Here is a 13,983-nt window from a genome sequence, read left to right on the forward strand (position 1 = left end):
ACAGTTGTGTTTAAAGAGAAATGTTGACTTTCCCCTGCTGAAAACGAGGGTGAAAAAGCAAAAATATAATGGGGGCTAATATTTCCCAGTGCACCGTTATAGTCATGGACATGTCCAAGAGTAAGAGTGACACCGATTTATGAACAGATCATGAAATGATGAAATGCTTCAGTTTCAGATATACAGAATAAAATAACCAGATAAAAAATATTGTGAATTTTTATATTATAGAAAATTATTAATGGACAAATGATTAGTTTAAAAGCGTTTACCAGCTGGTAAACAGCAAGTCTAATATAACATTTTTTCTTTTATTCAAGAACCATTTGTTTTGAATGGAAATGTTTATACTGTTGTTTAGTTTTTTTGCAACAAAGATGATATATTGAAAATTGAAATCCGTTGCTATAGTAACGACACTTTAAATCACTAAAATCTTCTTATTTTGAGGCACGTTTGAAGACTTTTTACTCATATCTGTATCATGATACTTCAAAATCAACAGACTTGAATGACCAAACATGTTCTCAACTTAAACGCCATATCAGGTTTGCTGCAATTTAGCAAAATCAAAGACCGTTGGAATGACGTTTTGAACAATAAAGAATTTTTGAGTGATTTTCTTTAGTCCACATATTGCCTTAACAACTGAAGTTTTAGGACGCTGAATATTTAGAACATATTTGATGTAAAATTCTGACATGTTTCCCATGCAACAAAGAATCATGGCTATGAATTTTGTTTAAAACAAGCATTTTTGCTTTACAGAATCACTTTGGTTTTTATTCATTTTTTTCCTCTTTTTAACCTTGTTTCCATAGCAACAAATGTAAATTTTTGATCTAACATTTATATTTTATATACAGCTATAAATCTATATGAGTTTGGTTTATTGATAACTTTTATTGTATATAGCTAAAAAATGCGTCGAGAAAATTATGTTTTGAAAATAATATATGATTTTCATGGTAACATTCTATAAATGTTGATTTGCCCACCAATGGTTTTCTATAATTTGAAAATAAACCATATAGTTTATAAAATATTTCATAACTTAGATAGGCTGCAATTACTATCTATACTAATTTAAAGTTGTTAAGATTAGCCATTTTTCTATCTGTGGTGTCTGTTTCCATGGCAATGACAGCCCTTGGCAACAATTTCATGGCGTTTTGCAACTTATCAAATAAATACGTATCATTGTTTGCAATTTAAAGAAAATCGGTGACAATGCGGGCCAGAACTTCTATATACAATTTTGATAATTACAGAGAATTGATCTTAAAGCTGAACACCGCTCGTAAATAGGCACTGTCCGCCATATTTCTCTTGCAGCACCGCTCTTCCTACACCCCTATATAAGCCATAGACCTCTTAACAGTTCAAAGTATATCGCTGTAGAGGTCTCACCTGTGTGGACGTACATCTTGCCTCGCCATTTACTCGGTCGCGATCGGCCACGAGTTTCAGATGTGCAATCGGGTGTAACGAAATCGAAGGGTGTATAAAGGCGCTATAAAAGTTCCGCGAATGTAAATAAGCGAAAATACAGCGTGGCGTCATTTTTCCACAATGCCCACTGCGCATGAGCATTGTCGGTAACTAAGAACTTAGACGCACTTACGACTGTAACAGACGTACGACAACGTTGTTATCTTACGACAGCTTTTGTGAATAGCACCATAAACGTAAACGTACGTTTGTCGTAAGTTTAGAGTGTAATCGTAGACGTACGATTTTTTGTGAATAGATCCCCTGGTACCTGTGTGACGGTTCCTATTTACGAGCGGTGTTCAGCTTTAAGGTACTTCACTACACCGAGACTTATACTTTTTAAGACACTACGTCACAAGATGGCGATTTAAATGTTTTGTTAAACTGTTTATATCAATCGCTTCAGATGTATAGCGTTATAGCGCAGTGGTTAAAGTATCAGGCTTCTGAAAAGCAGGTCATGAGTTCGAATCCACTTGGGGCTTTTGTTTATGTTTACTGAATGAAATTTTTGAAAATATCATTTTTTATCTAAAATTGCACATTTTTTCGCCTATTTGACATATATCCTTCTTATCAATCATGCTTTCTATCATAATCAAGTAATTTTCTGCTGATTTGAAAAAACTATTTCAAGGTGTAGTGAGGCACCTTAAACAACCGGTATTTGTCGTAGTTGCCAAAGGTTGCCGACTTAAGTTTTCATCGCGCATGTTTTTGCGCAATAAAGTAAAATACAGTGTATATATACCTTTTAGGGAAATTGCATCGACACGTTTATGAAATTGAACACAATAAAAGATTACATACAGATTAAAATATTCGGACTTTTTAAAGAAAATTTTATTTTTTCAATAATATTTTCGTTGCTTTGGTAGTAGTCTCGTTCAACCAGACGCTCGGCTGTCTCTGTAAATCGACGACGAGCGGCTCGTCGGAGTTTTACGGAGACAGCTGAGCGTCTGGTTGAACGAGACTTCTTTGGTACATGTAGGTGAGCGTTGCCATTGGGGTTTTGTGACGTTATGATAAAATGAAGTTTTATAGGAGTACATTACAAGAAATTACATAAAAGAAAAACAAAAAAGTGTATGTCTTGGAAATTTCACAGAGAGAATTATGTGTTTTCCTGTATTATCGTCAGTCTTCATAAACTGGAGAATCGCGTTAAGATGATCTTTGATGTGTTCATACTCTATCCCCAGCGACCCGGTCGGCCCATATGTTTGTACCCTCTCTCCCGGTGCTTCAAGTAATCTACAAGATTTCAGTGGAGTACCGTAATGAATCTCTATGATTAGGTTACTAAGATTCAATGCCTATATTTATATTGATGTTATTTGAATGAAATATTTATGTATCGTTGCTTTAAAATCATTATATACGCTCTTTTTTCAAGGATATGGATAATAGAAGGAACAGCCATAAAACATGTTATTTAGTTTTAGAAATTTTGTCGAGAAAACTCTTCACTTTTTTTTTTTATAACAAATAGATACGATTTAAATATTATTTATCATAAGTTCAAATTGGTTGTGTAATGTAAGTTTAAATGTTTCATTTTATCCTACGATAATAAATCTATTCAAAACGAGTGATGATATTTACTTGTGCTCGTAGGCCGTAGTCAAGTTTAATGTGTTATCAAAAATTGAACGTCACAGATTTCTTAGAGAAATATTACGAAAGCCGAGAAGGATCATTCGAGATTCGAGATTCAAAATACGAGATTCGAAATACGAGATTCGAGATTCGAAATTTGAGATTCAATATCTAAATTAACCAATCAAATCATGGATCTGAAACCTGTATCCTAGCAACATCAAACTGTTCTAAATAAAGATCATTCGTACATGCTCTTTCCTACAAATAAATGCTATGTTCACTTCTCCCTACCTAACTAAATGATTATTTGTATTTACTTTTACACAGAATATCTAAGTAGACTAGTAATAATGCAGTGTGCTTTTACGGATCTAAGTGATTTTGTTTGCCCTGGTGCATTTCCACCTGATGCATTTGAACCCTGGGGTATTTCACCACCAGTAATCGTTTAAAACCCGGGTTTATTCACACCTTTTGTGCAAAAATGCGGCTATGGTAGAGAACTTCATAAGCGTAGCTAATTTTTTCCGTAGGGGTTATTAGGCCAATTTAAAAAAATTTTACTATGTAAATTTAATAAGCTCCAATTTTCCCGAGGAGGGGGTCCAGATCCCCTGACCCCCTCCTTTCTAGATCCCCGCAAGAAGATTAGTACATGTATCTAAATAATCTAAATATAAATAATCTGTCCTGTTTCACTAATAAATATAAGCATTACTTTTTTATGTATGCATACAGTGATACACTAGTACTGTGATTATAAACAAATCATTGAGATACCGGTATTATCACATCATACGGAATTATTAATAAATACAATTTATGTCCTTTTCCTCAGTAAACAACTTATTATGAGTCTTACTTTTGGAATTTTACTTATGTTGACATTGACAAACAGTTGTACTTATGTTGACATTGACAAACAGTTGTACTTATGTTGTCGTTGACAAACAGTTGTACTCAATTTGTTGTTGACAAACAGTTGTACTTATTTTGTCGTTGACAAACAGTTGTACTTATGTTGTTGTTGACAAACAGTTGTACTTGAGCATTTAAGGTGTTGTCTTGTGATTAGAAGTTGTTAATATCCTGACTTGTGTTTTTAATAGTAATCTTTTATTCTACCTGCATAAGCAACCCAGTCAAATATTATCAATATTGAGATCATTGTGAAACAAGACTTATGGGCTGTACTCAATAAGACACATTTTCAATTTTGTCAAATCAGTAAGCTGTGTGATAACACACTGTTTTTACTCAACCTCTAGCTGTTTATTCTTTTACTTATCTGAATAATTGTAAAATACAATATACCTATCTGAATAATTCTACAATACAATATATTGTACACTGATTGCTGTACATTAAAATACTTGTCCCAGAAACAGGCAAATATCAGGTTATAAGCCAATAATCACACCTACCTTTATTTTTAGAAAAGTTGTCCATCATGTTTTCAATTTGTTTGACATAGGCGTCTCGCTCATGCCACACTTCACGGAGAGAATCTTTAAGATTACTAGTCTCCTTTTGATATTCGACTATACTCTCTAAAAAGTTCACTGCAAACGAACCAATCATCAAGTTTATTTACTTTTACCAAAAATCAGGCTTAATATATCAACATTTTGTTTGTTCAAAAAACATATATATAATTTGTGTGTCCAAAAATATATCTCTTTTATAATCAACTGACTGTGTAAACATTGATAAAAAATTCCATGATATTTCTTTTTATTGCAGAAAATTCACCTTTAAAAAATCAACAATAAGCCCATATGCTACATCGCTCACCTGAGCAACAATAGGTATTATAATATCAACTTAACGATTTCCTCTATTTTATTCCCCTATGTATAAATTTGACCCCCACCCCATTGTGGCCCCTCCCTTCCCCTGGGGGTCATGATTTTCACAACTTTCAATCTACACTACATGAGCATGCTTCCACATAAATTTCAGCTTTCCTCTGGCTGAATAGCTTCTGAGAAGACGAGTTTCAAAGATTTACTTTTTTTACTGTTATATATTCCTATGTAAAAACTTGACCCCAAATTGCAGCCCAAACCCAACCCCGGGGGTCATGATTTTCACAACTTTGAATATACATTACCTGAGAATGCTTACATATAAGTTTTAGTTTTCCAGGCCAAATAGTTCTTGAGAAGATTTTTGAAAATTTCTCAAAATTTTTCAATGTTTTCTAATTATCTCTCCTTGTATTAGGGTATGTCCTTCATTTTCACAATTTTGATTCCCTTTTGCCTGAGGGTGCTTTGTGCCAAGCTTGGTTGAAATTGGCCCAGTGGTTCTGGAGAAGATGTTGAAAATGTGAAAAGACGGACAAGAGACAAAACGTGATCAGAAAAGCTCACTTGAGCTTTCAGCTCAGATTAGTTTGGAAGAAAAATACTGCGCTGCATACTGTAGATTCCTTATTTTACACGAGTACATAATTCCGCGATTCCACTGTTTTGCATCAAATCACGAGAATATTAAATTGCGATCACCATTTTTTTGTTATAATTTCTTATAGTTCAAACCTGTCTGAGAAATAAAAGCGATACTTTAAAATCTGCAAGGGTAGCCTCTCACGAATTTACGTGGAATTTAATTCCTCGTGATTAATTAGGAATTTACAGTGCTTCTTTCTTCAGTTGTATGTGACTTAAGTTTGAAGTTAAAAATAACATCAAGTACTTACCGCTCTTGTCTTGAGCAAATTGCTTTTCTCGAAAACAATGTCCGAGCTGCGTCTCTAGCTCGTTTTTCTCGAGTAGTAACATTTTCTGCTTCTCTTGAAGCTCCAAGTTTTCTCTCTGAAATCCATTTATTAATCAATCTATAATAAATTTGTTTCAATTGAGCTCATCATTAATCAACAAGAGGCCCTCAGGCCTTGTCAATCACCCGAGTCCCATTTTCCTCAGATTGACTTGTCAGAGAGTCTCATGTTTGCATTTTAAGCTGCATTTTGAAGTCTAAACACTAATCTGAGACTTATCTGACTGTAACCCTACTTTTATTGATTGATGTTTGAAAAATATTTATTTATAAAAAGGAGAATGGGGGGAGGTTTAAAAGTTGGAGGAATCTCAGATTATCTTTACCTTAATAGCTCCAGGGCCAGAATTTTTGATAATAAGAGACCTACAGGCCTTTAATGGTCAATCTTTTAATCATGTTCACAGTATCATTTACTGTTTATCTGCTTTTATGGACATCATAACACTGCATTTAGTTTTTCTCAAATATATAGTTGTAAGGCAGCTGTCTTACCTCTAGCTCTAAGTTATTATCCTGGACTATCTTCATCACTTCCTTCATTTCCTGAAACTTCTCGTTCAGATCTTTTTTGTATTCGTAGTCGTTCTTCAGCGACTCTGCTAGCTCTGGTAATTTGTACAGCCAGCCTGCGTATACACTCTCCCGATGCTTCAAGTAATCTACAATATTCCAGTGGAGCACTGTAGTGACTAATCTATGAAATGATTGGTTTACATGTTCAAGGATCCTAACCTTTGAACAGTTTACCTGTGGGTGGAACAGTTAACCTGTGGGTGGAACAATTCACCTGTAGGTGGAACAGTTTACCTGCGGATTGAACAGTTTACCTGTGTGTATAGAACAGTTAACCTGTGGGTAGAACAGTTTACCTGTGAGTGGAACAGTTAACCTGTGAGTGAAACAGTTAACCTGTGAGTGGAACAGTTTACCTGTGGGTGGAACAGTTAACCTGTGAGTGGAACAATAACTGTCTCACATATCTACATATGTAAATACGGTACTCAAACTCTAGATGCACATTTACTTATATCAGTCTTCAAACTTCATGTTAAGTACAGAACTCAAACTCTAAACACATATTTACTTATGTGGGTCCTCAAACATCACATACACATTTCCTTATGTAGGTCCTCAAACGTCATATACACATTTACTTATATGGGTCCCCAAACAACATACACATTTGCTTATGTGGATCCTCAAACTTCATACACATTTACCTGAACTCAAACTTAACACACACACACACACACACACACACACACACACACACACACACACACACACACATTTACCTGTGGATGGATCCCTAACCCTCTCTCACACATATATTTACCCTTAACACACAAACGCATACACACCTGTGGTTGGATCCCTACCCCTCACACATACACACACTTACTTACTGGGTGGTTCTCTAGCATCCTTGTTCGTCACATCTTTGAACACATGAGGATACTCCCATTCTAAAATCTCCAGGAACTGTTTTACTCCATTGTCTCCCTTTGTTTGTAAGATGTTAAGAAAATAACCTACAGCCAGCAAGCAAAAACAGATATAAATGAAAATATTTAACATCGGTTAATAAAGTTGAATGTTTGCATTGAAAGGTTTAATTTTACATATTATGCAAAAAATATATAAGGTTGCAAACTGACTTGCCCTAAATGAATTTAAATCATCAAACATGTTGCACAAATGATATCTTTTAAATTGTATTGTATTCACCATGTAAATACCAGTTTTACAGCACTGGCCAGATATAGAGCACATTCCACTGTGTATATACAAGTTTTACAGCACTGGCCAGATATAGAGAACATACCACCACGTATATACAAGTTTTACAGCACTGGCCAGATATAGAGAACATACCACCACGTATATACAAGTTTTACAGCACTGGCAAGATATAGAGCACAAACCTGCTTGTTGTCGTCGTGTCGGCTTACTAGAGATTTCCAGCGTGTCATCCATTGAGAGTACCTTCACCTGGCGGAGTTTGTCAAAGAACACCTGGGCGTTGATGTACTTGACAATCTTATAGCGTTTCCTCTCAATCAGCTCCTCAAAAATGTCCCTCTCCTCGTCATCAGACATGGCTGCAGTCTGGTCCAATCAAAGCCGGGTCTTAGGAGCACCAGTAAACAAACAATAATCAGGGACAAGCCTTAAATCAGATGAAAGGATTACAAAATAATACATGTTCTGCACTCACATCACAGTCTTGCTAAACAAACTTACTGTGGTTTCCTCAATATTCGTTGAATACTTATATTTGCGGATTTTGTTGTTAAGTTGATCCATGAAATTAATTGTTCATTAAAGTGTAATTTCTACTAACATTTTGTATTGATAGGATTATTGACAAAGAATTTAAGTATCCTTGGAAGTGTGATTTTCATTGAATCCATGAAAATTGATACCTACGAATATTAATGAAACCACAGTACATGCACATTTAATGATGGATAGTGAAAGAAGTGGGTGTTTTGATTAAGGAATGAATTGGGGGCAGTTTACGCTTTATAAACCGCGAAGCGTTTTATAAAAAAGTGTAAACTGTTTTAAACCATTTTATATCGTATAAAACTAATAAATATTGAATTCTTTGCTTATAATTTAATTTTTTTACTCTTCATTGTAGATAAAAATGGTCATTTGACTTTTAAAATGACGTTAAATTGTACAAAATTCAAACATAACGCGAGATGTATTGAAATGTTTTTATGTTAGTCTACTATGACGTAGGCAACATTCTTTATATGATATAAAATATTGTTGATTTAAATTGATACCTGTTTTCCTATGACTCCAGGATACTAGTACATGTATCTAAATGTTGATCCCTATGTCTAGAACTAAAACCTAGCCAATCTTAGACGTGGAACATTCTGTGAAAATAAAATGAAATTATAAAATTAAATAAATATCCACTCGTATGAAGATGATTGTTCATTTACGGTATTATTGTCAACCTATTACATCAAAGAGGCTGTAGAGGATGGTGATTCTCTTTAGCCAAGTCAATGACTCCTAACTGATAGCCAAGGGAAATCACTCCTAACCGCCAAGGGACATCACTCCTTCATTACTTACAACTGACAGCAAAGGGACATCACTCTTTCATTACTTATAACTGACAGCCAAGGGAAATCACTCCTTCATTACTTACAACTAACAGCCAAGGGAAATCACTCCTTCATTGCTAACAGCTGACAGCCAAGGGAAATCACTCTTTTATGACTTACAACCGACAGCCAAGGGAAATCACTCTTTCATTACTTATAACTGACAGCCAAGGGAAATCACTCCTTCATTACTTACAACTAACAGCCAAGGGACATCACTACTACATTACTTACAACTGACAGCCAAGGGAAATCACTCTTTCATTACTTATAATTGACAGCCAAGGGAGATCACTCTTTCTTTACTTATAACTGACAGCCAAATGAAATCACTCCTTCATTACTTACAACTGACAGCCAAGGGAAATCACTCCTTCATTACTAACAGCTGACAGCCAAGGGAATCACTCTTTTATGACTTACAACCGACAGCCAAGGGAAATCACTCCTTCATTACTTACAACTGACGGCCAAGGGACATCACTACTACATTACTTACAACTGGCAGCCAAGGGAAATCACTCCTTCATTACTTACAACTGACAGCCAAGGGACATCACTCTTTCATTACTTACAACTGACAGTTAAGGGAAATCACTCTTTCATTACTTAGAGGCTGTAGAGGATGGTGATTCTCTTTAGCCAAGTCAATGACTCCTAACTGATAGCCAAGGGAAATCACTCCTAACAGCCAGGGGAAATTACTCCTTCATTACTTCCAACTGACAGCTAAGGGAAATCACTCCTTCATTACTTACAACTGACAGCCAAAGGGAAATCACTCCTTCATTGCTTACAACTGACAGCCAAGGGAAATCACTCCTTCATTACTTACAGCTGACAGTCAAGGGAAATCACTCCCTCATTACTTACAACTGAGAGCCAAGGGAAATCACTCTTTCATTACTCACAACTGACAGCCAAGGAAATCACTTTTTAATTACTTGTAACTGACAGCAATGGGAAATCACTCCTGCATTACTTACACTGACAGCCAAGGGAAATCACTCTTTCATTACTTACAACTAACAGCAAAGGGAAATCACTCCTTTATAACTTACAACTGACAGCCAAAGGAAATCACCCTTTCATTACTAACAGCTGATAGCCAAGGGAAATCACTACTACATTACTTACAACTGACAGCCAAAGGAAATCACTCCTTCATTACTTACAACTGACAGCAAAAGGAAATCACTCCTTCATAACTTACAACTGACAGCCAAGGGAAATCACTCCTTCATTACTTACAGCTGACAGCCAAGGGAAATCACTACTACTTTACTTACAACTGATAGCCAAGGGAAATCACTCCTTCATTACTTACAACCGACAGCCAAGGGAAATCACTCTTTCATAACTTATAATTGACAGCCAAGGGACATCACTCTTTCATTACTTATAACTGACAGCTTAAGGAACTCACTCCTTCATTACTTCCAACTGACAGCCAAGGGAAATCACTCCTTCATTACTAACAGCTGAGAGCCAAGGGAAATCACTCTTTTATGACTTACAACCGACAGCCAAGGGAAATCACTCCTTCATAACTTACAGCTGATAGCCAAGGGAAATCACTACTACATTACTTGCAACTGACAGCCAAAGGAAATCACTCCTTCATTACTTACAACTGACAGCAAAGGGAAATCACTCCTTCATAACTTACAACTGACAGCCAAGGGAAATCACTCCTTCATTACTTACAGCTGACAGCCAAGGGAAATCACTCTTTTATGACTTACAACCGACAGCCAAGGGAAAACACTCCTTCATTACTTACAACTGACAGCCAAGGGACATCACTACTACATTACATACAACTGGCAGCCAAGGGAAATCACTCCTTCATTACTTACAACTGACAGCCAAGGGAAATCACTCTTTCATTACTTACAACTGACAGCCAAGGGACATCACTCTTTCATTACTTACAACTGACAGTTAAGGGAAATCACTCTTTTATTACTTAGAGGCTGTAGAGGATGGTGATTCTCTTTAGCCAAGTCAATGACTCCTAACTGATAGCCAAGGGAAATCACTCCTAACAGCCAGGGGACATCTCTCCTTCATTACTTACAACTGACAGCCAAGGGAAATCACTCCTTCATTACTTACAACTGACAGCCAAGGGAAATCACTCCTTCATTACTTACAGCTGACAGCCAAAGGAAATCACTCCTTCATTGTTTACATCTGACAGCCCAGGGAAATCACTCCTTCATTACTTACAACTGACAGCCAAGGGAAATCACTCCTTTATTACTTACACTGACAGCAAAGGGAAATCACTCCTTCATTACTTACAACTGACAGTTAAGGGAAATCACTCCTTCATTTCTTACAACTGACAAATAAGGGAAATCACTCTTTCATTACTTACAACTGACAGTTAAGGGAAATCACTCTTTCATTACTTAGAGGCTGTAGAGGATGGTGATTCTCTTTAGCCAAGTCAATGACTCCTAACTGATAGCCAAGGGAAATCACTCCTAACAGCCAGGGGACATCACTCCTTCATTACTTACAACTGACAGCCAAGGGAAATCACTCCTTCATTACTTACAACTGACAGCCAAGGGAAATCACTCCTTCATTACTTACAGCTGACAGCCAAAGGAAATCACTCCTTCATTGTTTACATCTGACAGCCCAGGGAAATCACTCCTTCATTACTTACAACTGACAGCCAAGGGAAATCACTCCTTCATTACTTACACTGACAGCAAAGGGAAATCACTCCTTCATTACTTACAACTGACAGTTAAGGAAAATCACTCCTTCATTACTTACAGCTGACAGCCAACGGAAATCACTCTTTCATTTCTTACAACTGACAGCCAAGGGAAATCACTCCTTCATTACTTACAGCTGACAGCAAAGGGAAATCACTCTTTCATTACTTACAACTGACAGCCAAGGGAAATCACTCCTTCATTACTTACAACTGACAGCCATGGGAAATCACTCTTTCATTACTTAAAACTGACAGCCAAGGGAAATCACTCCTCCATTACTTACAACTGACAGCCAAGGGAAATCACTCCTTCATTACTTATAACTGACAGCCAAGGGAAATCACTCCTCCATTACTTACAACTGACAGCCAAGGGAAATCACTCCTTCATTACTTATAACTGACAGCCAAGGGAAATTACTCCTTCATTACTTATAACTGACAGCCAAGGGAAATCACTCCATTACTTACAACTGGCAGCCAAGGGAAATCACTCCTTTATTGAGGCAACAAGCTGATTGTTATCATTCCAAGTATAAATTCCATGTCTTGTGTCACCAATGGGAAATGCATGATGCAATCTATTTATCCACACACTATGTCAGACATCACAGAATCAACTCTTTTGTGTTGATTAAGTTTTACAAATTATCTGTTATAAGAGGTACGTCACAGAATCAACTCTTTTGTGTCGTTTAAGAGATACATCAGTATTTTTGTCTGCCATAGGATGGCAGTAGTTCAATATTTACTGCAATGATTATATATTACTCGATTTATGATTGAAAATTTAAGCAAAATCACCCACCTAATTACCCACATTGTTTACCTACTTCCCTCATTGAAAACAACCCAGACTACATACTTCCATCTGGGAAATAAGAATATTTTCACAACAAACATTGTAAAACAATGGAAACTAATACTTACTGTACCAGTACTTTAACAAGAATTGACAAATAAGTGGGTTTTAAGTAACTGTTGTATTATCTTGAGAGCACTGTATGATTGGTCCAGACAGTAGATTGTGAGGGTGGGCCGCAATGGGGAAAGAGGAGACTAGTGCATGTTGGTGTTTTCTACTTAATATTTATATTAATACACTGTCAAAGAAATAACTGTATCAAATTACCCATTATCTTAGATATTGGAGTATCACTGAATTTTCTTGAAATTTCGGTAATAATTAAGAAACATACCTAATAAAAAGAAAAAGAAAATTCCAAACCTTTACACAAACAGTAACCAGGCATTGACTTTTGTATCTACATTGTATGCGATTAAACTACAGGAAATAATTCAAACTAGATGCTGTCATTAGACAGTAATACCCGCACCATGTGTTTGCCCCTAAATAACACTGTTTTGTACCAGTTTAATTAAAAATGAACGCTATATGCAAGCTCCGGTAATACAATTAAAATTCATAATTTTCATAACTGAAGGATGAGATCCCTTCCCATATGATAATACACATCGTGACATGAGCAGCACTTTATGTGCAATTTGGGGTAGAACTGTTTGCAGTGAATTTTCAGTTAATCAATAATCTTAACATTTTATGTCATAGAAAGTATAATGGTCTAATAATTATTACAAACAAAATTAAAAATTAAATTATATGCCCCCTCCCCGTGGCGGTTGCCGGATTTAGATTTGCTTCTGTGTGCCTACATGAACATCATCGTGTGCACAGATTTAGAGAAGGGGTGGGAGTGAGGGGTCCGGAACCCCCCCCCCCCCCCCCCCCCCCATGAAAATTCATTTATGTCAATTGTAAAATTACCAAAAATACACCTTGGACCCTAATGCTCTTACAGACATGTAAACGCTCTAACCCATTGCGCTTCAATGTTAGGTAACATTATTTGGGGGGTAAATATTTAATCAATATTTGATATACTTTATTGTTTATCTCAATAGAAAGTATACATGTACATCACCTTAAAGCTGTTATTTACCTAATAAAATAGTGCAAGTGGATTTGAAGAATAGGTCATAAAAATACATGCATGTTACAAATGAATGATCTTTGTCTGAAGTTACGTACACAACACAGGTCTGCATGTCTCATTAGCGGGTACTAGTTTTACCCAGCTCTTCGATTAGATGGGTTCACGTGTATACATACATGGGTGTTGATAAATTGCGGAACGGAAAACGGAACGTAAAGCGGAACGGAAGGGAAAACGGAAAATCTTATCTAATGTTATTTACCTCATAGATTTG

The 13,983-nt window shown here is 36.2% G+C and overlaps 2 protein-coding genes across 7 annotated transcripts in view; both read right to left on the bottom strand.

The window, feature by feature from the left end:
- The window catches only part of LOC136269826 (uncharacterized), a 27,559-nt gene extending 20,882 nt beyond the window's left edge, over positions 1–6,677 (bottom strand). The window contains exons 1-4 of one of the 2 annotated variants that reach the window (XR_010707370.1): positions 6,379–6,677; positions 5,804–5,918; positions 4,524–4,661; positions 1,763–2,751 (exon numbers count right to left, since the gene is read on the bottom strand). Coding sequence is in view for 1 of the 2 variants with exons in the window: in XM_066065174.1 (XP_065921246.1) it covers positions 2,690–2,751; positions 4,524–4,661; positions 5,804–5,918; positions 6,379–6,426 (363 nt within the window). In the remaining variant the exon portion in view is untranslated. Of the gene's footprint in view, positions 1–206; positions 2,752–4,523; positions 4,662–5,803; positions 5,919–6,378 lie in introns of those variants that run through there. The other variant, XM_066065174.1, reaches the window with a different exon arrangement.
- A 592-nt stretch (positions 6,678–7,269) lies between these two features.
- The window catches only part of LOC136270119 (caspase recruitment domain-containing protein 9-like), a 35,679-nt gene continuing 28,965 nt past the window's right edge, over positions 7,270–13,983 (bottom strand). For 2 of the 5 annotated variants that reach the window (XM_066066670.1, XM_066066671.1), the window contains exons 2-4: positions 8,685–8,780; positions 7,812–8,016; positions 7,270–7,418 (exon numbers count right to left, since the gene is read on the bottom strand). In XM_066066670.1, the coding sequence (XP_065922742.1) occupies positions 7,285–7,418; positions 7,812–7,986 (309 nt within the window). In that variant the 5' untranslated portion in view covers positions 7,987–8,016; positions 8,685–8,780 and the 3' untranslated portion in view covers positions 7,270–7,284. Of the gene's footprint in view, positions 7,419–7,811; positions 8,057–8,684; positions 8,781–13,983 lie in introns of all 5 variants that reach the window. The other 3 variants (XM_066066672.1, XM_066066673.1, XM_066066674.1) reach the window with 2 other exon arrangements.

The sequence above is a fragment of the Magallana gigas genome, chromosome 7 (genome assembly GCF_963853765.1).
Source record: "Magallana gigas chromosome 7, xbMagGiga1.1, whole genome shotgun sequence".
In the NCBI taxonomy this organism is placed as follows: Eukaryota; Metazoa; Mollusca; class Bivalvia; order Ostreida; family Ostreidae; genus Magallana; species Magallana gigas.